We start from the raw sequence: 24,153 nt of genomic DNA, 5'->3' as shown, positions 1-24,153 counted from the left end.
TCTGCATATTTTATAATTATGTGAACTGCCAACAGTGTATAGTTGGATTTATTGTGCCCTGAAGTCCCCAGATCGAGAGTCGTGCCTTACATGCTCTATTATAATGAATGGTGTAGTAGTGTTCTTTATGTCACAGGATGCTGTGTTGGATATTTAAATAGCATGCCCCGGAAGTGTTCTGAGTTATGGTGGTGTCGAGAGAGGGACACCATCTAAAGTACACTGTGATTTAAGTAGGTTGGCTTATAGCTGTAACTGCAGCTCATTGCCTGGGGGATTGGGACCTATCAAATAGAAAGTTAAAATTATTCCAATAAAACTCCAGTTGAGGGGGGGGAGGGGGGGCGGTGGCGGGGAGGAGGCGGAAATCCTCAATAAATAAATAAATTTAAAAAAAAAAACTCCAGTTGACTAGGAGAATACTGGGGAGCAACATTGATTGGTTCTGATTTTTTTTCATGCAGGAAGCATATCATAAGCACACACATAAGGCTTATAGTAATATTCTTTCAATAAGGAATGCAACTGACAAAATTTGTGGAAAACGATCCTATCTCCTATAGCTCTATTTTCTCTCCATCCTTTATGATGTTGGAATGTATCACTATGATAAGCCATAGGTACATAGAATAAAATATGCCCTTTCCCTGAAACAAAAGATATTTTCCAAGTGGGTTGATATTTCTTATTAATTAAATTATAATCTATAAAAACCTTTAAAATGCCAAGTAAATAACCGTTGTTTGGCACACATTTAAATTTTTCTTCCAACTCCATATGTGTGTGTGTTATACATACATAATTATGTGTATATATAAAATGAAAAACCAAAGGTCATTCTCCCTCCATTTCAAAGTGAGAATGGAAGACATTAAAGGTGTTTAGCAACATACCCAGCTCAATGCTTTAATTATTAAGATATAATTGTACTATTGCTCACTTTCCTTTTCAAATTCAAGGCCTCTTTTTCTCTAATTGTCATTATGTGCCTATATGTATGTGTGTAAATATGCATATATATGAATATATATGTGTGTATATAACTCATATATAACCTGTTGGGTCCATATTACTTTATCTGGATATATCTTTGGAGTGACCATTTGGTACTATACAACCAATTGGTGTGCACTTCCCCATTGTTTCTCTCCTGCTATCTTCACTTTGTATACTACTTTTAGTCATAGCCTACTATTCTTAGACAAAGTCTTTGCATCTGAACTTTAAACACTGGTGTGAATACATCACCAGACATAGTGCAGTAAGGCAACTCTCCCATGATCTTTCAGCCAAATGGATGTAGAGAGCAACTTAGGTTGTATGTTCCCTGACTTCTGGCCCAATGTCTTTATTTGTGCCTCCTATAACTTGTCCTGCTCCTGGTTAATTTAGTCTGAGAAAAGTAAAAACTTCTTCGATATTGTTCTCTTATACTACATTTATTAATCAAGCTTTCCCTTTCTCCCTCTCACATTCCAGTGCCACTTTCTCCATCTTCTGCCCCCAAATCTACACATCTGTCCTGGTCTCCAGCTACTACTCAACACACTGAAATCCTCAGATTACTTGAACAGGAAGAGAAAAATCATGCTGTATGCCCCCAGAAATCTGGCACAATTATTCCAATAATAAACAATAGAAAAGACAGTTTTAATTAACTACAACCAACAAATCTAAATAGGCATAATTGGCATTAATAATGCTCATACACAAATAAATAATTATACCACTTTCCATCCAAAGTCCATTTAGGACATGAAAAGTCTACTTAGTTTACAGGAACACAAAGTGAAAAACTTTACCAGAGCCAACAATGCCCTTAGAGTGTGTACCTTGGGCCTATCTTTATTTTGTTCATAAGAACTGTTAGCACACAGTCACGCATGGGATAGGGTCCTTAAGGATGGCTTACTGAATTTATGATTGTCCACCACTAGTCCCTTATATTGGTTCTTATACAAATAAAATGCTGTATTTCACTTTATGCAGTGATATATACTTACTGCTTATCAAATGCAGTCAGTCATACCTCTTCAAAAACATATCAGCTATGCTACCATCCATGGATTTCATAGGGTAGAAACATAGCTGCCACCTTCATACTTTTTAGATATAAAATTCTAGGCCTATAAAAGCAGAGTCCACGTATAGATAATTGTGTAATTCATATGTGCACTACTGTAATATCTGCTCATCCCATTACATAGTAGCAGCAGTCATACTGCATGCTCCGGTTTATAAACACCTCCTAAGGCCTTCTGACTTTTTAGAAAATACAGTGGCAGGGGCTCAATTGTCACCTAGGATCATCTATACTCTAATCCCACATTTGTAGTTCTTATTGCAATGACGCAGTCCTAGAGGAGATCTGGTGAACTGGCTTATTGATGGAAGGCTATTGGGATGAAGAATCATTTAAAAGCTATTAGTGTTTGGGGATATAAGGAAAGCCAGAAATAATAGCTAATATTTACCAAGTACTTACTTGCTTAACAATGCCCATGACTAGACTTTTTCCATATACAATCCAGTTTAATGTGTTAGAAATTCTACAGTAGCTAACTCTAGCAGCACTAAAATCAGACAGTCTGCATTTAAATCCTGTCTTTAATATTCACTGACTCTGTGATCATAGGCAAGATGCTTAAGTTCCCTGTGCCTTGGCATAATGATTTTTAGTGTAAAATTGTTTTGAATTTCTGCTAGATAAAAATTATAAACTATCCTTCCATACTGTATCATTTCTTTAATCATTTTATTACCATTAGTACAAAACACTTTGACCAGCATATAGTAATCATCCAATAAATATCCAAGGCTACCATCTTTATGTTATAAATGAAGAAAATTATGTACAGAGACTTTGAAAAGCTTTTCCAAAATCACACAGCCTGTGAGTGGGCAGAGCTAGAACACGAACTCACAGTGCAATACGGAACTCACAGTGCTTAGCTCTACATTGCATGGTAGACAATCTTTCTCTTCTCTCATGTCTTGTGTGATAGAAATAAGAGACATTGGGACTTAATGTTTTGCCCTAACCTCTAACACCACACCCCTCCCTGGGCCTCAGTTTTCTCCTACATATAATAATATTCACACCCACTGGCCTCAGACTATAGACAAATGGGACTTGGATGTAATTGAAAGCATTTAGCCAACTGGGGTAGAAAACTGCTAACTTTTGGAGAATCCGTACACGTGTCTGATTCTATCCGCTTTGAGCAGTAGCTTGTGTGTCTCAAGAGCTGTCAAGGTCAACATGGGTCCATGCCCTCTCTTAACCCTGATAGCTTTCCCTACAAACCAGAAAGTTCCACTGAAGGTCTTTAATCTCCTGACAAGGTCAGGGAAATGCTATGAAAATAGCTACTGCAAAGGTCAGCGCTTTCCCTAGGCACTTCTACCCTCTGTCTAAACCTTAAAGGACCAGTGTTCAATACTACACACTTACAATTGGATTTCTTTTCTATGCTCTGGGTTTCTAAGGACTATTTCCAATCTAGGTTTCAAAGCAAAATATTTCTCTAGTGAATCCGTTGAGCATTTTTCACCTACAAGTATATCCTATTACTTCCAAGGATTCATGAAAAAATACATAAATCAAATTAATTTTGATGCATTTTAATTTTATTATATATATATATATATATATATATATTCTGTGGAACTTTGAGAAAAAAGGTAGTCTGAGGGACCGAGAACGAGCATTTTCTAAGTTACTGGACAAGCATATTAAAGGCAAGAATTACGTAATAATATTAAAAAGATCTAGATTTATCATTGACTCACCGAGTTATAAAATAACCCACTTGTTTTCAGGGCAGTATTTTGGTCCAGATAAGAAAGCTTTTTTTCCCAAGACTAAGATCATTGAAATAAATAAAAGACCTTGTCCAGGGAATATGTTTTACCTGTATTTGAATGACAGTATGGTGTGTGCGGGAAATAGTATTAAGAATATATAACTTGTTCACAGGACAGCGACTGCTGGGAATAATTTCTCATCCATTTATGTGAATCACATGACATGCCAATTAAACATTGAAGGAAACATGTACCTGGAGAAGTTCTATGATTTCAGCGTGTCAGCCTTTCCTTGAAATCCCTTTGGAGATCTCAGCTTTGCATCTGTGCTCATTCTAAATAGGGTCACTCTGAAACTAGGTAGCGTTCTTTGGGTCCACATTCTCTACACCAGCTTCTGACTTTCATACACCAGGAACGCTCTTCAAATGATTTCTCCTTTGGGGAGCCTCTCTCACCAATCCCAATCCCAAGGCCCTAGTTTTAGCACTAAGCCCAGGGAGATTTTGCTGAAAGTCTGTAATGTGCCTACCTATTTTCAGATTCCAAAATAGCACTCGGTTTTCTTTGTTGTTCTTTGTTAATGTTTCTCATACAATTCACATATTTTGATCACACTCTTTCCCTTTCCCCAGCTCCTCCAAGATCCCCTCCATCTCTCTTCCTTCCTCCCTCTCAGAAAAACAAAAACCCTAAAAACCAAAACAATCAGGAGCTAGTAAAACAAACAAACAAACAAACAAAATACTGGGCACCCCATGCCCAGGATTAGTTGGCCAACAAGAAATAGGCTCTAAAGTTTTTTTTTTATTTTCCTTTATAGTTAAAGTTTCAATAAACCAGACTCTAATGAATCAAATGGCTTGAATTTCTATCTAGATTTTTTTTAAAAACTGAACCATTTACAAACTATGATAGACAGGAGCACGGATTTAGTAGAAGAGGCAGTTTCCTTGTATTATCCCAGAGTTAGTGTACATTTGGCTGGTTTCCTCCACTTTTCACTTCTCCAGACCTGAGTAATTAATATCTATGTTGAAATGATAATCCCAAGATACTCAAAAATTCTCAGGCAACAAAAACAATATGCAGTATTTATATGATTATATATATTATGAAAGGAAACTATATATATATATATATATATATCATGTATATTAGAGATACAACAGGATTTCAATAACATAACTACAAAGAGACTTTCTTTTTAGTGTTCAGGTACCCAACAAATCATCAAGATGTTACTGTAAGTTACTCCTCAAGCTCCCTTCTCATTTACAATTTTTTGGGTATGTCACATATCCTCTGGCTTTTAGTGCATGCATTTGTAAAATAAAAAAATTAGACTAGATTAGATGATATCTAAGGTTTTTCCTAATTCTGATGTCCAATAATTTTGTCATCTTTGTAATTCCTTGATTGACCTCTGTATATATGGCATTAAGCACAATTCTAACAGAACCTACCTCAAATGAAACATAATTCAGTCAGTGTCCTTATGTCATTGGGCTTTGAAATCCCAAGGGCTAGGGAGCAGTCTCAGGACTGTTGGCACAAACTGACCAAGACATTTTGCCTATCCCACCTATGGAAGGCTACAGAAAGTCAGTGAAGAATATCTTTGAAATAGGAGGACCACTCCCATAGAAGGCTGGGATGTATCTATCTGACAAATACAGGGAAGCAGCTTGGAGAATTCAATAAAGGACAGTTTAGTAGCTGCTTCTGAAAGGCTACACTGGTTTCAAGATACTGTGAAATTAAATTTGTATTATTAATTGGAAAGCAAGAAAAGAACTTTAGAATATATCAGATAAAAAATACACAAATAATTCTACTTACTGACAGGAACACCACAGGCAGTCTTGGCTTTTGGCCACAGTCTTAACAAAATACTTTCAGATTTCCTTTGCCAGTAGGTTCAAATATATTTCTATATCCTCTCTTCCCAAAACGGATATATATCTAAAATGCCAAAAACAATCCCCAAAAGGTCTGCAAGTATTAAATATCTCTAAAGACACAATTTACTCCCCCAAGTAGTGGTAAGCCTGCATACTTCCTCCTACAATAAAGGAAAATGTCTAGTTGCTTACCTGAACCACATCTGTTAAATGCAGGACTCAGGCTCTTATTGTGTGAAAAAATTACTTTCAAATCAAATGCATAACATCTGACATGATTTTGAACCTAACACACCCAAACACAAAGTAATATTCTGTTACCAATTCTGTCTAGTGAGATAAAACGGGAAAATATCAAAACTAGCAAAACAATAGCAACAAACAAAAAGACCAAGATATTTTTAAAAATCCATGACCATTACAGTGTCTCTATCAGTTCTATATCCCAATATAGGAATTTCCTACATAGATCTTTAGAAAAATACTTCATGTACCAAAAATAAGAGCAAGACTGGAAGGCTTGTTTCCTGTATCAAAAGGCATTAGCTCTTTATAGTACCACTATGTCTCTGAGCTGCATCATCAAAATCTATTTTTCACAATTCCTTATTTTTAATCCCAGGCCTGTTTCTAGTGGCCTGCCTTCATTTAAGCACAATATAAATTATTGAAGGTTGTATAAAACAAATGTGCAAGTTAATGTACTATAAAATATCCCTCAAATCATTGCCAATGAGAAATCTTGCTAGCTACCTTGGAAGTCCTCTATGTATTGCCAAACACCACTTGTACTTGTTTTCTTTATTTATTTTGGTGGACATGTGGATAACATGCAATCTTTTTTCAATTATTTGTGTGCATAGTGTGTGTAAATGTGTGTGTGTGAGGGGGGAGAGACAGAGAGATAGAGACAGAGAGAGGGACGGAGGGAGAGGGAGAGGAGGGAGGGAGAAAGGGAAGGGAAAGGGAGGGAAGGAGGGAAGGAAAGAAGGAGAAAATAATTACAATTTGTTTGGAACGAGATCTCTCTTTCTCCCTGTAACTTCACACATCAGGCTAACTGGCCAGTGAGCATGTGAATATTGTCCTGTCTCTGTCTCCTCCATCTCCCTATTGGTGTGCTGAGACTAAAGATGCATGCAATACTGTATTGGATTTTTACATGAATACTGGGAATCTGAATTCGGATCATCAGGCTTGTGTGGCAAGCACTTTATCCAATGAGCCATCTCTCCCCACACATCAAATGCTTTTTCAATGCCACAAAGTTTCCATTTATTTTCCATTTCTGAAATTTACTTTCTCATTTTGACTTGATTGATTCCTTAATTTTGGGGCTACTAAGGGTTGAACTGAGGACCTTGTGCAGGCTAAGCAAGCACTCTGACACTGAGTTACACCCCAGCCCTTCCAATCATTTCTAAAGCTGGTAAATATCCTGTCTGTACCAGAGGGAGTTGAAAGGAAGAAATTCCACATGGGTGAGTACTTTTAAAGTCGAAGAGATGGAGATAGAGAATGTTGAGAGTCAAAGGAAAAACATCTATGAGAGATAAGTATAAGAAGCTGGCATCATTTCCCATTTCCTCCAGGACCATGTCTTTTCAGTTAAATAAACATCCCCACATCCTGTAGATAGGTTCAAATACAAAATATAAAGATCTAGTAAAATTAAATACAAGTAAATTTAAGTGCATGCCTTATATAATACTGTCCATACCTTGGATTTCCTAGCCTTGCTGCAAATACTCAAAAGTAAATCTCAAAGACTGGCTAGACAGGACAGCTAGAGAAGGAAAGGCAGGAAGAAGCAGGGTTAGTAGACTAAACGTGTAGTGAGACTTCTATTTTCTCGAGCATTCTGTTAAGAGTCATTGATGCTAGTGTTTTTGAACTCTTCTGTATATAGGATTAGGCAAACTGTCATATACCCATAGACAGATCTCTCAACAATCTAAGGACTATTTTGGAAGATTTAAGTTCTTATTGATTCCATAGGTATGGGGATAATTTAAAAGAATATCTGTCTGACTAGTTGTCCAGTTTGATTTTCAATACTGAACAATCAGTAATCAATATTTTAGCTTTATCCAAGGTTTTATGCTTCCCTGCATCACCAGATCACAAACATATAACAGATATTATACAGAAATATATATGAACAGATATCATACATAAAAATGCAGAAAGTGAAGCACAAAGACATTCTTTTGTCTTGATCATATTCTTTCCTAATAGAAAGCAAGGGGTAAATCAGCATGAGCGAGCACCTACTGTGTAACAGACACATCTCATCTAAAACATGTTTTCTAGAGGTAGCTGGATTGATCTATTCTGATATTAAATGGCTCATTGGAGAAGGGAAAAGTGTTGCCTCTGGGAATCAAGAAATGCAACAACAAAACATTGAGCCAGGAAATCCCACAATTCCCTGTCCGAGGAGTATGCCTTGTAAACAAAAAAGATACTATCAGAGCCTTAGTCAGCTGAATAAAAGAATATCATGAAAGGCTGAAAATGATGATGTCTTTTGAAATGCTCAAAATGCTAGTATTTCCCTGAGCTTTCTTGACATCCAAAACAAAGTAGGGAATAACTGAACCAACACAGTTATCCTGATCGAGCTGTGCCCCTTGCCTGCCGCTTCCAGATAACCCTATCTCTGGCTCTGGTGTACAGACTGTTCTTACGCTATTTCCTAAAAAAGAAGTCCCCTCTGTTGTGCTCCAGGGACTTTGGCAGAGGACTGGAGAGGATGCTTTGTGATTCCTCTGGCATTCAAGTAACTTTCTTTTGCCCAACATGCAGAGCAAATGGGGGTTTGTCCAAATGTCTGACCTAAAAGGACCATGGTTTTACTCCTTTTATAATTAGGATAATTAACCTCCTCTGCTCATTCATTTTATTCCAATCCAAAAAGCTCAAATTAAAATGGCACAGGGGACTCTCAAGCTCTGGAGACAGGAAATACTTTATTAATACCTTTCATATTCATTTCAGCCACAATTATGGCAAAGCCAGAACAAAGTTGGCACAGCAACCCCCCACCCTTGACACAACCTGGAACCACTTGAAGGCCACATTTAGAGTTCGTCAATGCAAATATCTCATGGTCTATAATATTGTGCACTACCACATATCTCTTGCTAACTAAATTGTGCAAGCGGTAGGCAGGGCGGAAGCTTATAAAAGATATTATTTCTCTTTATTGTCAAATGGTTTTTTGTACTTTTTCCAAAATAGACAAAAAATGGCTTATAAATTGACAGAAATTGACATGAGATTTACAGAAATTATTCCTTCAAAATAACCACTGAAGACCAAATTTTGGGTGAATTTTATAAATTGGAATCCAGCAGTATTTCATATAGCACAGGGGCTATGTTGCTTTAGATTTTCCCCAGGTGGCCTTAATTTCCTACTCTCCACCTCCGAGCTAGTCTGAAGTTTCTCTAGCAGGTGTCTTCCTCCACCACGCCACACATGCAGAGAGAAGAAAATGAATACAGTCCTACTAGATCACTTCTCTGTGCTCTGAGCTTCAGTCCAAGGGCTTCTCTGCATACAACTCTTCCTACTTGTATAGGAAGCTGCTGTACTCTCTAGTCTGGCTACAGATCTGTAAGAGCATCCATGGATTGGTGGGAAAGACAACATAACAAACAAAATTTGGATATCTGCTTGAAATGAATACAGAAGGGTCTATTTCAGCCCAGTGATGCTGGGGTTTCCCCTCATCTGCTTTGCTTGTAACCCTGAACTATTCCCAGAAGAAGAAGATCCTGATGTGCTGCTTGGTATGCCATAAGATCAGCTGCATACATTTCTCAAAATGCTGCTAAAATACTTATTGTGGGCATGTATTAAACAAGCTGGCCATTCTGAAAACTTTGTCAATTCATGACCCAGTTTCCTCCTAACTCATCAATGTTCATTCTCCCTCCGTTATATCCACTGAATACTGAGTCTTTCATACACCTGAATTGCCCATCTATGTTAATAGCCAAACTGTGGGTTTGAGTAATTTATACAGTAGTGACAAGACCATTAATACTCAAATTGCAATATGCTGATGAATCACATGGGACATTTATTTAACGTGTATTCTAGTTCATTAAGTGTACGGAGGGACCGAAGAGTCTGCATTTCTAACAAATGGCTTTGACGATGCCAATGTTGTTCATCCATAAGGTATATATTAGGTTCTAAAGGTACAACGTCTTTTTGATTTCTGCCATTGAGATAGAGATTTCTGAAAGTAGAAGGAACATATATCCCATCTATAAATTAGTTAAACCCAGCTAGTGTGCTTTTTTTTCAAATTTATTTTTTTATTGGCAGCATATTTATTTTTTTTAATTTTATTTATTTATTAAGGATTTCTGCCTCCTCCCCGCTACCGCCTCCCATTTTCCTCCCCCTCCCCCATCAAGTCCCCCTCCCTCATCAGCTCGAAGAGCAATCAGGGTTCCCTGCCCTGTGGGAAGTCCAAGGACCGCCCACCTCCATCCAGGTTTAGTAAGTTGAGCATCCAAACTGCCTAGGCTCCCCCAAAGCCAGTATTGCAGTAGGATCAAAAACCCATTGCCATTGTTCTTGGTTTCTCAGTAGTCGTCATTGTCCGCTGTGTTCAGCGAGTCCGGTTTTATCCCAGGCTTTTTCAGACCCAGGCCAGGTGGCCTTGGTGAGTTCCCGATAGAACATCCCCATTGTCTCAGTGAGTGGGTGGGTGTACCCCTCGCGGTCCTGAGTTCCTTGCTTGTGCTCCCAAAAATACGAGGCTGGCACAGCACCATTTTTTCTTAACAATAGCTTCGTTTCCTATTAAGGCTAAAAGAAACATTTCATAGGCAGATTTATACAGAGGTGTGGTAAAGTGAACCCTGGCCTAGACTACCCTTCTTTGGGTTTGTATTCTTAGCATAAGTCATCCTGAGTACTTTCTCTGCTTTTAAAAGCCAACTATGCAGACCAAACTCATTCTCCAGGCAGAAACTGCTTTTATCGAATCCACTTTCCCAGTGGCTCTGGATGGCTGCTGCCACAGTGTCACCCATGCTGTGATCTGGATCAGTGGTTAAGATAGAAGAAACAGGGACATCATACAAGGCACAAGGCATTTATTTCGTACTGAGAAATAGTCTTCTGTACAAGTGGGCTCAGCTAAGCTGGGCAGTTGTCACATTTTTAAGGCTATAGGCAATGTGCCTTTTACACCATTGGGTTCTTCCTTAGACAGCAAAGTATCCCTTGAGGATAGTCCAGGTGCCATTAAGCTTGCCAGTATAATATTGCACAGAAAAAGTCCATTTCTCTTCTAAGGCATGAATTGTAAAACTCCTGAAGTTGCTAAAACAAATTTTCAATAGAAATCAGCTGCCTTGTTTCTCTCCTAAATAATTCCCAGATCACCATCTCATGTATTGCTGATGGTTGTGTTCTTCACTCAAAAGAGGTAGTAACTCTTAAACAACATCTGAACCACATATGTTTCAGCTTCTACAAGAGCTGGTAGAATGTGCATAGACATGGGGGGAATGATTAAATCTAAAGAATAAATACACACCATCATTAGTTTGTGGTGCAAACACCTAATATTCATTCTGTAGTTTTCAAGAATTATCGTTATTAGCTATAGACATGTTTATATATAACATATCTCTTGAAAATAATTAATTCCTTCTAATTGTAACTGTGTGTCCTGTCACCAATACTAACTTTTGACCTACCCTTACACCCACCCATCCTAGCTCCTAGTTACAACTATTTTACTCTCTACTTTCATGGGACCAATATTTTTAGAATCTATATATGAATAAGATGGTATGATACTTGGTTTTCTGTACCTTGCTCATTTCAATTAAGATAATACCCTCCAGATTCATCCAAGTTGTTACAAGTAACAAGATGCTCCCTTGTTGATATTTGGAGAGTTAAACACTACAGATTGGAAGGTTTCCCTAAGAAGATTCCAGAGCATTATGATCATCCGGCTGCAATCCAAAATATAAACATGTTTTATGGCCTAAGGGAGTTGTCAAACAGTTTTAAGACACACTGGCAAATTTAACACAGATTTAAAAGTAGGCCAGCTTGAAGATACAGAACAGCTCCATGCCTTCACATCCCAGTGACTTCATGGAAACAAGGGTTTACCATACAGATCCACTACTGCCTCTGGTGGGGTCTCCACGCTAAAGAAATAAACATTTACCATTAACTGATTCCCTGTGTTCTATATCTCTTCCCTCTCTAGGTAAATACCTAACTCTTTAACAGATCAATACTTTCATGTGCATCTGACTTTACAACTCTATCTTTCACTCAAAATCACATGTAAGAGCTAGCATAGTGGCTAGTAAAAATCAAACTTTTAGATAAGAATTCAGTCATTCTCTCTTACTGAGTACACTGCCTGAATGAGCATAGAAGCTTTGGAGTTGTGTCTGACTAGTCTCTCAATTAATCAAGCATTGTAATAACTAACTTCATGATTTCTAGATACATTTTATTCAAGTAAATTGCTAGCCAGTGAACTTTCCCAGCAAGCCAATATCAGAGGTAGGACCTTAAGTGTCAGTGACTATGGACTTGACCTCTGTAAACCTCCTATATATTCTCGTTGCCTGAAGCACTTCTAAATTCACTCACAGCCATGTGGTTGTTTATCCTTTGTGAAACATTAGCCCCTCTGGATATATCCTGTGACTAAGTGAAATCAAAGTCAGAACTGATAGTGTCAGTTAGACGCTTCCTGTCAAGTCTATGAGTCTAGACACTTGCCCTCATGATTGGCTGACCAAATACTAAGCTGACTTTAAATTTCATTAATTTAAACCCCAATAACTCTAGTCAAGGAACCAATTTCCCAGTGAAACAGAAGCAGGAAGACTAAGGGTAGGTGAACAGAAATGTTTAAAGAGTTATTCTTATTTTTTTTCTCCTTCATCTCTAATATCTATCTTCCACTTACCTCTTAGTGCAATTGAATTCTTTTCATCTATCCTTCAACTTCTGTCTGGTTGTACCTATTTATACAATCATTAGGGAACCCCGAGGACTAGAATATCATTTTACTTAAAGAACTGAGTTCTAGAATGAGAAAGTAAGAAACCACAAGCTGATTAAGTTTAATTATTTCCCTAAGATTTTCTTGGATAGTAAATCCTAATTTGCAAACAAATTAGAACATTTTTAATATCTGCAAGGAAATAGTTATGAATATTTTTAGAATAACATGGCTGTAACATAATCAGAAGACTAAGCAGTTTGAATGGAAAGGAAAGAACTATTGGAATAGCCCAAGCATATACTAATAATAGCTTGAAGGTAGTACTGGGGATGTAAAGTAGAAGCAGACACATGAAACATGAGTTCACTTTGCTTCACATATGCTTAGGGCAATGAAAGAATGCAAAGTAGCACTCAGAATTTGTAACTAAGAGATTACCAAAAATAAAGAAGTCAGAAGAAATAGATGGATTGGAAGCAGGGAAGCCTCTGAGGCAATCTGAGAAATACCAAAAAGATGTAAAAAAAAAAAAAACACCTAGTCTACAAAGAATTTGTGAATCTAATGGCTCCAAATAAGTTCTCTAGGTGATGAGAGAGATGTCATCATACAGAGAAACCTATGTTAAGGATATGGAGGCTCTTGATATCTTGATTGCTTGATATGTGTTCTCTTAGACCCAAAATACCTGAAGGCATTTTAAGTAGTTACAAAACACCACATTCTAAAACTGTCCCTGCATATGAGAAATTTATAATGAAAATAAATAATTTCCTGTGCCACATAAGCTAAGAACACATAGAAGTATTCCAAGATCACCTTATTGTGATTGTTCATTTTCTTTCATTTGAGTTTGTCCAGAAGGGGAAAAAAAGAATGCATTTAGCAGTACAAAGGAAGATTACAAACTAATGTTTCATCCTGTTCATCTTAGCCTCCAGACAAAATGATGGATTTGTGCCTGAGTTGCAAGACATCAGGCTGTCTGAGGTGAACAAAGGCCTTCCATGTCTTTTACAATTTTAAAATATGAGAACCAGAACTAATGATAACCTTGGTCTCTTCAGTGTGTATGTGAGAAACTGAAGACCAGACAGGAAAATAGTCTAGCCAATTATAGGTCCTATATTCATGCATTTTGTCTTTTATTTTTAACTTTCAGTGTTAATGTAAAATGACATTTCTGATGTTTTCTGGGTAGGGATTAATTTTGACACACAGTAAAAGCTTAAATTCAGAAGTGTTCTGACAGTTACATTCCTCTTAGCTTTGCCCGCAAGCCTTTCATGACTTCCTTGTGGAATCCATTCTTCTTTCATTTAATACCTATGTATGGAGAAGCCAGACAGTCCACAGCAAGTCTAGGCATTAAAAAATAGTTTCCTGCCGTTACACACTGAGACTCCTATTTGGTACTGGGGCCCACTGTAACATACACAGCTCTTAAAGCTTAGCCTTGGCTCATCTTTCTTAGTGTCACAAATTCTCATGCATTGCCTGTAAATCTCTATTCTCCAATGGTTTCTTTCTTTTTTGGGGGGGGGGCTGCCTTCTTAGCAAGGCTTTACCTCCATCCAATATCCTTCTATTCATCAAGACTCAGGTCATATTTACCAAGGAAAATATCTGCTTGAGACAGTTTTTCTGGGCTCTCACATCCATCCTATAGACTATGCTATAGGGTGGCCACCGTCCCTAATGGGTTATGATCCAATTCCATGCTTAAATTATGGTTTATGTGAAAAGTTTTCTTTAAGTGTTGTGATATACAAAATTTCAGCTTAATTCCTCATCTTTTTATTTTTTTAATTTGTTTGTGTATGTATGTTTTGCATGCAAGTATGTGTGTATGTGCAACACGTGTGCTTAGTACCTGTGGACACCAGAAGAAAGCATCAGATCCCCTGAAAATGGAGTTAGTTATGGATAGCTGTAATCTACCATGTGGGTTCTAATAATTCAACATGGGTCCTCTACAAGAGCTACATATACTCTTAACCATTGAGCTATCTTTCCAGCCCACTTCCTCAGATTTTAAACTACACTGGTTCCTTCCTTCCTTCTTTCCTTCCTTCCTTCCTTCCTTCTTTCCTTCCTTCCTTCCTTCCTTCCTTCCTTCCTTTCTTCCTTCCTTCCATCCTCCCTCCCTCCTTCCCTGCCTCCCTCTCTTTCTCCTTTCTTTTCTTCATTTCTTTTTTTTTCTTTCTTTGTCATGGTTGGACAAGATAAGGAACTAACAGTTTTTGAATACCTATTTTAAACTGGGCACTGTGTTGAACAATTCTACATCTCAACATATCACATTTAATATTTTCAACAACACTAAAAGCTATTCTAAGTGAACCGATGAGAAAAATGAGCCTCAGAGGGTGTTCTTGTGTCCATGATAAATGTATCTCACTAATACAGTTTGCAGGTGGGATTATATATACTCAGGTTTGACTTGCAGGTTGATATTCTCCTTTCTCTTCATCTGTGACTTAACTTATACTGACAGGTTCAGTTGCCCAGGGAAAACAGAGTCATACTTTTTTGTTGTTGTTGTTCTTAGGACTTAAATTTTAGCCCTTCTGTGTCCTCTAGGCAATAGTTTGCACTTAATATTACCCTTACCTCCAGCAGTATTAAGATCAAGAAGCCGCACCAATCCAGGAATGGCCAGCAAACAGGACATTCCATATCATTTTGTAAGCAGATCCAGACACCTTTCATCCTTGCCATAAATCTTCCCCTATTTCTCACTGTTTGCCACCATTCTATTCACACATCTGTAGTTCAAAAATGTGAAGAGTTTCATCATAGAAAAAGGCTCCTGTTTAACAGAAATCAAGCACATATTTTCCAAGCTCAAGTTCTATTTGGGTCAGTTACACTTGAATACAGGCACAGGGCACAACATAAACATTGTGACAGAAGGGAAGATTAGAGTATGGATACTTACCATAAAGTATGTTTGCTTCTGGAAACACCATCAAAGGTCATCCTGTGATGCAGTAGGGGTAAGAGAGTGGGCTGTCTCTTTAATTTGTAGTCACTGACTTCTCTCCATAAGAAACTGCACCTGGGATGAAGATGCATTTTGGTCGGTTGGTAACAGCTCTTCCCTCACCTATAAATAGGTTGTTTTTATTTATGTGTGTGGCATTTCCTTCACCATCATCCAACTTAAATTTTCAAGCACATTTCCTGGTTGGGTTCTATTGCACTCCCCATCTCCAAGTACCCAAGAAACGCTAAGCCACTCACCAGTTTCTTAGAAAGGAGACATAGTCACAGAATCGAAGTTGGAAATTATTACTTCCAATAGGGCTAAGAAACCAAGTGAGAAAATATTAGTGGGAAGGACCATTTATTGGAATCAATCTACATTGGTTGCTTTTCTCATTAGTATGAAGAAATCCTTGTCCAAAAGCAGCTTACGGGAAGAAGAGTTTATTTTGTCTTGTGGTTTATAGGCACAACCCACAGTGGGGAACACATAGCACAGTGGTGGAAGTCTGCTCACTCTCAACTGAGCAGATAATAAAGCAATAACAGGACAAGATTTCCTCCGGTTACCCTCCTCTAGCTGGACTCCGTCTCTTAAAGGTTAGAGAACCTAAGCACCAAGCATAAATATAAAAGAACTATACATAGTGCTGCAGAAACGCCTTTTGATCTAAACCCCAGTTGCTTTTATAATTGTATATCAAGCCTAGAGTGACTGGCAATTAGAAGTTTGCCTATTCTGCTTCTCCCAGACACTGAGCACATCTCCAGATGGTGTTCTAAATTCCCTTGCACCTGATAATGTGAAACAAGTGTACATTCACTCAATGAAACTGACGTATCTCTTTGGGCATATTTTCTCAGTTTAGAGTGAGAAAGAAAATGAACTACATAATTCACCAACAGACAGACAAGGTTCATAATGATGAATAGCAAAAAAAGGAGAAAATGGAAAATGCAGGAGTATATTCAGTGCCAGCTTGAGAGGCACCCTTAAACGTGACAAGTAGCAGTTGCCTCCTTTTGTAAGATATTGGGGTAACTGGAATTCCCAAAGTTGCCAAACAACATGCTATCAATTATTGTTGTCTAGAAATGCTCATTTAAAACTTGCTTCTTTAGGACTTTTAATTCCAAGTTAGTGAAATATAAATTCTTCAGGGAATGGGGTTCACAGTTAAAAGTATTGGACAGTCTATTAAAGGTAAAGAGCATGCTTTGAATAAAAAAAAATATTTTGGGGAACAGTTAAAGGACACAAAACTGGAGAGCACCTTTTGTTCATTGAGTCCACAAATGGAGTAAGGGCCAATCTAATGATGCAGCTATAAGGGAGAAGAGATTTGCAGAGGGTCAGTTCTTAAGCCAAGAATGACTTATCAAACACAGTTATAAAGAATAAAGACTTCAGGGAAATCTTAATTTGCATGGGTAAATTGGGTTGGGTGTGAATGAATAGTTGTTTTTATCATATTCCATAAAATTCACAGATTGGTATCCATATGCAAACAGAGAGAGAGTTTTGATCTTTCTATCTAAAGCACCTCACATACTGAGCAGTATTAACATCTCATGTTTAGACAATCATTATATTGATTTATATGATACTAAACTGTGCAAATGAAGCTAAAACAACTGATAACAACAACAAAACAATAAAATATGTTCCAATTATGCTATGGGACCTTTCCCATTAGTTATTTATAAGGTAAGGTAAAATTTGTGATATGAATAACCATCCTCTGAATCATTGACTCTGAGTTCAAATTTTTATACATCAGGCCTCGTAGATGTGGCAAAATGTAATGCCAAACAAGTGATTGGGCTCCTCATCTTCTCTCTTTCCTCTGCCTCTGTTTTCACTGCTCACTTCTGTCCCCGAAAACACTTTCATATTCTATATCAAGCTAGCCCATGTCCTTATTTTGCCACAGCATACAAGATAAATTTATTTCAAAGTCCATGGAGATCAAAGAAGTTTAAGAAATAGAGAGTATAAAGTCGTATAAGGTTAGCTTTGCAGCCCAGGCAAGCAGAGGCTTAAGAATAGAAGAGCAATTCTCATTTGACTAGTTTCATCTGAATGAAAAAGAATACCAGTTTCATAAAAATGCTAGGCACTTGCTTATCAAAATGTATTGGAAGCAACATTAGAAGTACAATATACTGAGTTAAACTAGACATTGCATATATTACAGATGCAATAAAAACATTAACATTATTAGAAATGATTTTTTTATTAGAAATGATTTTAAAAGAAGATGAAATAAGTCATGCTCAAGGAATTAACTTGAATCTAAAAAAAATGATACTTAAGTAAGAAGGAAGGAAGGAAGGAAGGAAGGAAGGAAGGAAGGAAGGAAGGAAGGAAGGAAAGGGAAAACAGCAATATTGCCAGATGTGCATGTCTGTACTCCTAGTACTTGGTGATTGTAAGGTCAGCTTTGTCTAATATAATAAGTTCAAAGGTAGGTAATGCTATATGAGATTCTAGGAGGCAGAGAAATTAGTTAGGAAAAGTAAGCATGTCTAGCCATTAGAAACTTTTTTATTTTTATTTATTTATTTATTAAAGATTTCCGTCTCTTCCCCCCATTTCCCTCCCCCTCCCCCAATCAAGTCCCCCTCCCTCCTCAGCCCTAAGCAATCAGGGTTCCCTGCCCTGTGGGAAGTCCAAGGAACCCCCACCTCCATCCAGGTCTAGTAAGTTGAGCATCAAAACTGCCTAGGCTCTTACAAAGCCAGTACGTGCAGTAGGATCAGAAACCCATTGCCATTGTTCTTGAGTTCTCAGTAGTCCTCATTGTCCGCTATGTTCATTAGAAACTTTTGAAATTTTTGTCACAGACCCTCTAAGAAGCCCTAGCAGGCACAAAGTCAATAAATACCAATCAACACTTCTGTGAAGTCTGTTAATAAACGCCAGATTTTTTGGGATAATTTAGCACACTGTAGAGAACATGTCAGAAGTATATACACATGTGACTCTGAGTACAAGTTCTGAGTAAGAAGAGGAGGTGACAGACCCTACTTGAAGACACAAAGCAGAAAGAAATTCATTGTTGATATGTTTTCTTGGATGTCTTCATTATCAATTTCTATATGCCAAAATCTTGTTGATTGTTCCTCTGATTTTTTGCAGACAAAATGCTGAATTTGTTCTGCATGAAGTATTTTTACATTTTGTTTAGACACTGAAAATAATTATGGCCCTTTTTCCCTGGGAAAATGATTTTGACAATGTAGATTGAGAGCTGTTTTGTATCTTCTGTCATCCCCTTTATGAGGTCAAACTAATGGTCATGGATGGAGTACTCTAAGAGCAGAGATGTTGAAATGGCCATTCACATGCCAAAAGGTTATTGGCGAGTCTACTTGTTGGCACCATTTGCAAGAAGAAGAGAAGCATGAAGTTGGCCAAGAAGAGCTGTGCCACACCCATGATAAGTCGTTAGAGCTCTGAAGCTGGCATGGCCCATTAGCTATCCCATTGGGAGTTTGGGATGATTGTGCCTTTATACTTTGCTGCTACCAGTCATTGGATGCAGGAAGCCCTGGGGATGAGATGCAATTTTAAGTCAGGCATCACTCTTCCACCAACAACTTTCTCATCAGCAGAAGAAATAAGCCCTTTGGTAATGAAGGATGATCAAATTGTACAGCACAGCATCCATACACAGCCTTTAATCGAGATAGTCTCCTTGTTTAGCCATAGCAGCCCAATAAGCGGTGCAGTAGAATTCACCTGGTCATGGCTATGACCCAGTTCCTCAGGACTAATTGCCCTGTCCTTCCTTTACTGCCATACTCCCCTGTTACTTTGTTCAAATGCAGAGGGTATGCTTGCAATCACCCAGTTCAGCTACATGGCAACTCCCACCATTTAAAATGAGGATGAGCAAGGGAAGGAACAGCAATGGTGGTCTGGAATCCAGATGAGATAATTTGCTACTCAAATCAAAGCAGCTTTGAGACTTGCAAAGCTGGGCATGTGAAAACTCATGCAGAGTAGATGACAATTCGGAAAGCTGCTAAAACAGCAGGCTTCGTTTTTACAAAGCCAGGGCTTTGTTGCAAACCTCACCTCCTACAAAGGCTAACACCTGGTTTGGCTCTGCCAAGTCAAACATTTCTTTCTTTTTCCCTCAAGCTTCTATTTGTGCTTTGGTCAGCTGTAACAGAGTCAGTGAAACTATAATAAATTGGGTATGAAAACAAATAAAAAGATGTGCATGAATTGCTTGCTGACATATACTGAACTGAGCTGACCATTCCCCCAGTGTTCTAGAGTGCAACAGCCCCATGCTCAAGCAGACACAGAGAAACTATGCATGGAAAATGACACTCCCGTGCTAAGTCAGAGCTATGACTTGCTCCGAAAAAAAAGCCCAGATACACACTCATCAAAAATCAGTGTGCCTTGTCTGCTTAGGTTTTGATTAGGTAACACATTCCCATGGTTCAAAGAACAGAAGTTAAAAAAGATCTATAAAAACCGTTGCTTATTAAGAGGAATCACATAGCAGAGTGTTGATTTGGCATCTAAATATTCTAGCAGCTTATGTTCTGAGACAACAGCATGAGCTGGACTTTTAAAACATTATCGGTTTTATCCTTGCAGAGAACAATACCTGCTTCTTGTAAAAAGTCAAACATTACATAACCAAATGACAGTGAATTTGGAATGTCTTCATAATCCTGTGTCTCTGAGAAAACACTCGTAATTCTTGCAGATTTTTTTTCACAACATATACAATTGTGAGTCTTTTTAGCCAGAAAAATAAAATAAAATTACATTATACATTATAAATGATAAGTTGCTAGGTTTTTCAATTCTACATTGCATAGTATATTATATATAGTGGAAATTTTTCTTGTTAGTATATATACACTGTTAACTATTAAACTTTAGCATAACATTCCCTGTATGTGTGTGTATACTATAATGTACCTAGTCCGTTGTATTTTACATTTTTAACACATCTGCGAAACAGTTATTCAAACTGCTTTTTCATTGTTTGAAATTTATTTATCTTGAATTCAAAACAAGTCATTTCTGGGGAAATTAATGAGCAGTCATTAAAGGAAGCTTTGTAGGAAGAGCAGAAACTCCCAGAAAGGTCTACAGGTAGCATAGCATGCTTGGTAAAGGGACAAATTCACAGTTACACTAACCAGCCAGCAAAGTTTATGCAAGTAGGTGATACCATTTTCCACACTTGAACGAACATGAAAACAAAATAAGTAGGGACCAGTACAGGTAGAGCAAGTAAAAAAGAAGATAAAAGTAGGTTAGAATGGAATAAGAGATGTGAATGTTTATAGGCACAGAGTAAATTGCTAGAGTAAAGCTTTATCAGAACTAGCAGGTTTTGGCTAAATCTAATCTTGAGACAAATTAACAAAATTTGGCTATTTAAATATATTACTAATTCAGGCTCGAACTATGTCTCAGTGGTAGGGTGCAAGTTTAGCATTCATTAGGCCCTGGACTTTGTTCTAAGAAGTTTTATGCTGCTAAAATAACCCACATCAATATAAACAATAATCCCATCGTCATCCACACTCACTGTTCAGATAATATCTAAAATATTAAAATCAATAAAATATTAACAAGTCAACATCTTGTCATGAGTATAGAAGTTTCAGTAAAGATCCACTGCTCCCTAAGAGTGTCTAGGCAAATAATAGTATCCAGTGTGGAGAGACATTTAATCATTATTAAAGGTGAGAGAGACATTTTCTTTAGTAATGTAACCACTAGTAAGAAGGCCATGCACGCAGGAAAAACCCCTTACCCATATACCCCTGTAAGCAACCTTAATGAAACTCATAGATTATTTTTAAAGATATGAAAATAGAAAGAGAGACTAGTTAAGAAGATGAAGGAGGTAGTGGGATAATAGGAGATAAATATAATAAAAATGTTTTGAATTCATGTATGAAAGTGTCATCATGAAACCTGTTATTATTCAAAGTTAATGTATGCTTAAAAATAATGAGAATCATCCATTAAAAAAGAGTAGAATTGAAAGGAAAGGGGTTATCGTTACCTAAAAGGAATTGTTGAAGGATTGAGACACCTTTACCTGAGGAAGAGAAGGTTAAAATAAGACATGTTAACAGCTTTCAAAAAATGTGGAAGATTGTCACATGGAAAAGAGATTAATCTTGCTCCATGTCATCTCAAATTGTGGACAAGGTCCATTAAGAAGAGATGACAATACTTTAGATTTTCTACTAAACATGTGAACACTTGTGTTTTGCTAATGAGCCTTTTTTTAAAAGTTTACTTTATATGAAAGACTCTGTTATGCAATTCATCACTGTTATTATTCAGCCAATATTTTCTTCATAAATAGTCCAGAAACAAAATTCAACACAGTCCTTGCTGAATTTTCATAAATTCTTAATTAGTGGCATTCAAAATAATGAGGCCTTATTATACACTGCTAAAGAAAGATTTTCACATGCTTTAATCTCTTTCTTCCTATGTTTATTTCTTAATCCCATGCCTTGGCCCACTATGTGCCCTCAATTCCCTCTGAAGCAGAGAGTACATAGAAAACCCACATGAAAATGTAAATCTGAGAAATAAATATGCGTGGTTGGTTTTATAAGAGTAAGAATTAACATTTAAAGCAATGGTAATTTACTCTGATCTGTAATTTTGAGCTCCTGTGCTGAAATTGCTCATTTGGAAATTACCAAGTGCTTGGGTCTCGTTTGTGATCGTCTTCCTGCACACATCCAGCACACAAAGGAGTTATAATGACCAGCTGAGTCACTACCGCCATCTCCCCGAAGCATGTTCTCCAAATGTCAATACCATTTTCTATGGTACAGTGAGGACGACTCTGAAGCACAGCCTACTTACACCACAGAGTAGACCCAAGACAGCAGAGAACTTGGCGTGTGTTCAAAAGGCATCACCATCTCCCTCCATCCTCTGCTTCTGTGGTGGTTGAACTGCTGTGTTGCAGATAATTTGGGATTTGCAAATCATCTCTGTCACTCACTCCCATTGCGAGTAGGGAGATTGTTTTGATAATGCCCCAGTAAAGCTGTCTCTTCTTGGTGAAATTATACTCAGATTATAAATTCATACAAGAAGCACAACTGGAGATATATAGAATTAGGGACGTGACTACTATAAAAGAGTATGTGTAAGAAAATGTTTGTGCCTTTGTGTTTTGTACTTTAGATACACTGCTCTTGGGGCTTCGTTTGTTTGCTAATTTGTCTGTTTGGTTTGCTTTGGTTTTGGATTTTTGAGACTGGATCTCATTGTATACCTCAGGCTGGCCTTGAACTTTTGGCAACTCTGCTTCAGCCTCTCCATTTCTGACATTATCAACATGAGCTGCCTATAATTCCCAATAGGTTAGCCCAAACTCAAGCATCCGATCTTTCCTTTCTTTGATCAGGGTGCAGGTATGTTAGTTGCTAATGGTTGTTGGATATAAATTAGCTAAATTAGGAACTCCTGGTAAGTTTTATTCAGGAAAATGAAAGAACTCCCCAAAACAAATTTTATTGAATATTTTATGGACTCTATGTAATAAAAGAGTAATGGTCTCTATTGGGGGCTCTCTCATAAAATTATACTGATATTACCTGGGAGATACTATCTTTTTGAACAGTTACATCCATGTATAGCTCTATCACTATTAAATTTATTTTGTTGTATATTTTTTAACATCTAATTCTGAAGAATTCTTAAGTGAAAGATGAAAGAAATGAGCTTCAAATGCAACACATAAAATTGCAGTCAAACATAAGAAGTTCTTGGCATTTATTCCGGTTTTATGATATTGCATTTCGAAACAAAAGTGACTTCGTAAACACCTATCCCCATGGTGCTCACAAATGATAGAATCTCCTTTACTTAAAAAAAAATAAAAAAATACCAAAATGGAGGTGTCAACTATCTGGAGAGTTGGGGTTGAAGCTGTGAGCTCACCTGCTCTCTCCAGTGAATCAAGTTTGAAAAGGCCCAATGGACTGTGAATGGAAACTCAGTAGAATCTATAACACCTTCAGAAATATTTTTAAAAAGAAAAAAATAGTATAGCTGTTTTTCCTTCCTTTAGGGTTTTCCATCCTACAAGCAATTATGGAAGCAGCAGTGCAAAACAACTGGCAAGTGACAGCAAGGTCTGTGGGAAACATAAAGGACATTCAGGAGTTCAGACGCATCATTGAAGAAATGGACAGAAGGCAGGAAAAACGGTACTTGATTGACTGTGAAGTCGAAAGGATTAACACAATTTTGGAACAGGTATGTCTGCGATTTAGTTCACTCCCAGCCTGCATGCTAAAGCATTATCCTGAGGCAGTTGCCATATCTGCTAATAAATTAAGCAGCCAACACACTAAGCATGCCAACCATTTTCATAACCTCTCTAATCCTTTCTTCCTCCCTAGCGGCTGCACGAAAAA

The 24,153-nt window shown here is 37.5% G+C and overlaps 1 protein-coding gene across 3 annotated transcripts in view; it reads left to right on the top strand.

The window, feature by feature from the left end:
- Gria3 (glutamate ionotropic receptor AMPA type subunit 3) overlaps window positions 1-24,153 on the top strand; it is a 286,862-nt gene that overhangs the window by 122,753 nt on the left and 139,956 nt on the right. For all 3 annotated transcript variants that reach the window (XM_005358429.2, XM_005358430.3, XM_026784914.1), the window contains exon 4: window positions 23,805-23,992. In XM_005358429.2, coding sequence (XP_005358486.1) covers window positions 23,805-23,992 — 188 coding nt within the window. The remainder of the gene's footprint in view (window positions 1-23,804; window positions 23,993-24,153) is intronic.

Source organism: Microtus ochrogaster, chromosome X (assembly GCF_000317375.1).
Source record: "Microtus ochrogaster isolate Prairie Vole_2 chromosome X, MicOch1.0, whole genome shotgun sequence".
NCBI lineage: Eukaryota > Metazoa > Chordata > Mammalia > Rodentia > Cricetidae > Microtus > Microtus ochrogaster.
The sequence above is the reverse complement of the archived record's forward strand: the minus strand, read 5'-3'. Positions and strand labels throughout refer to the sequence as shown.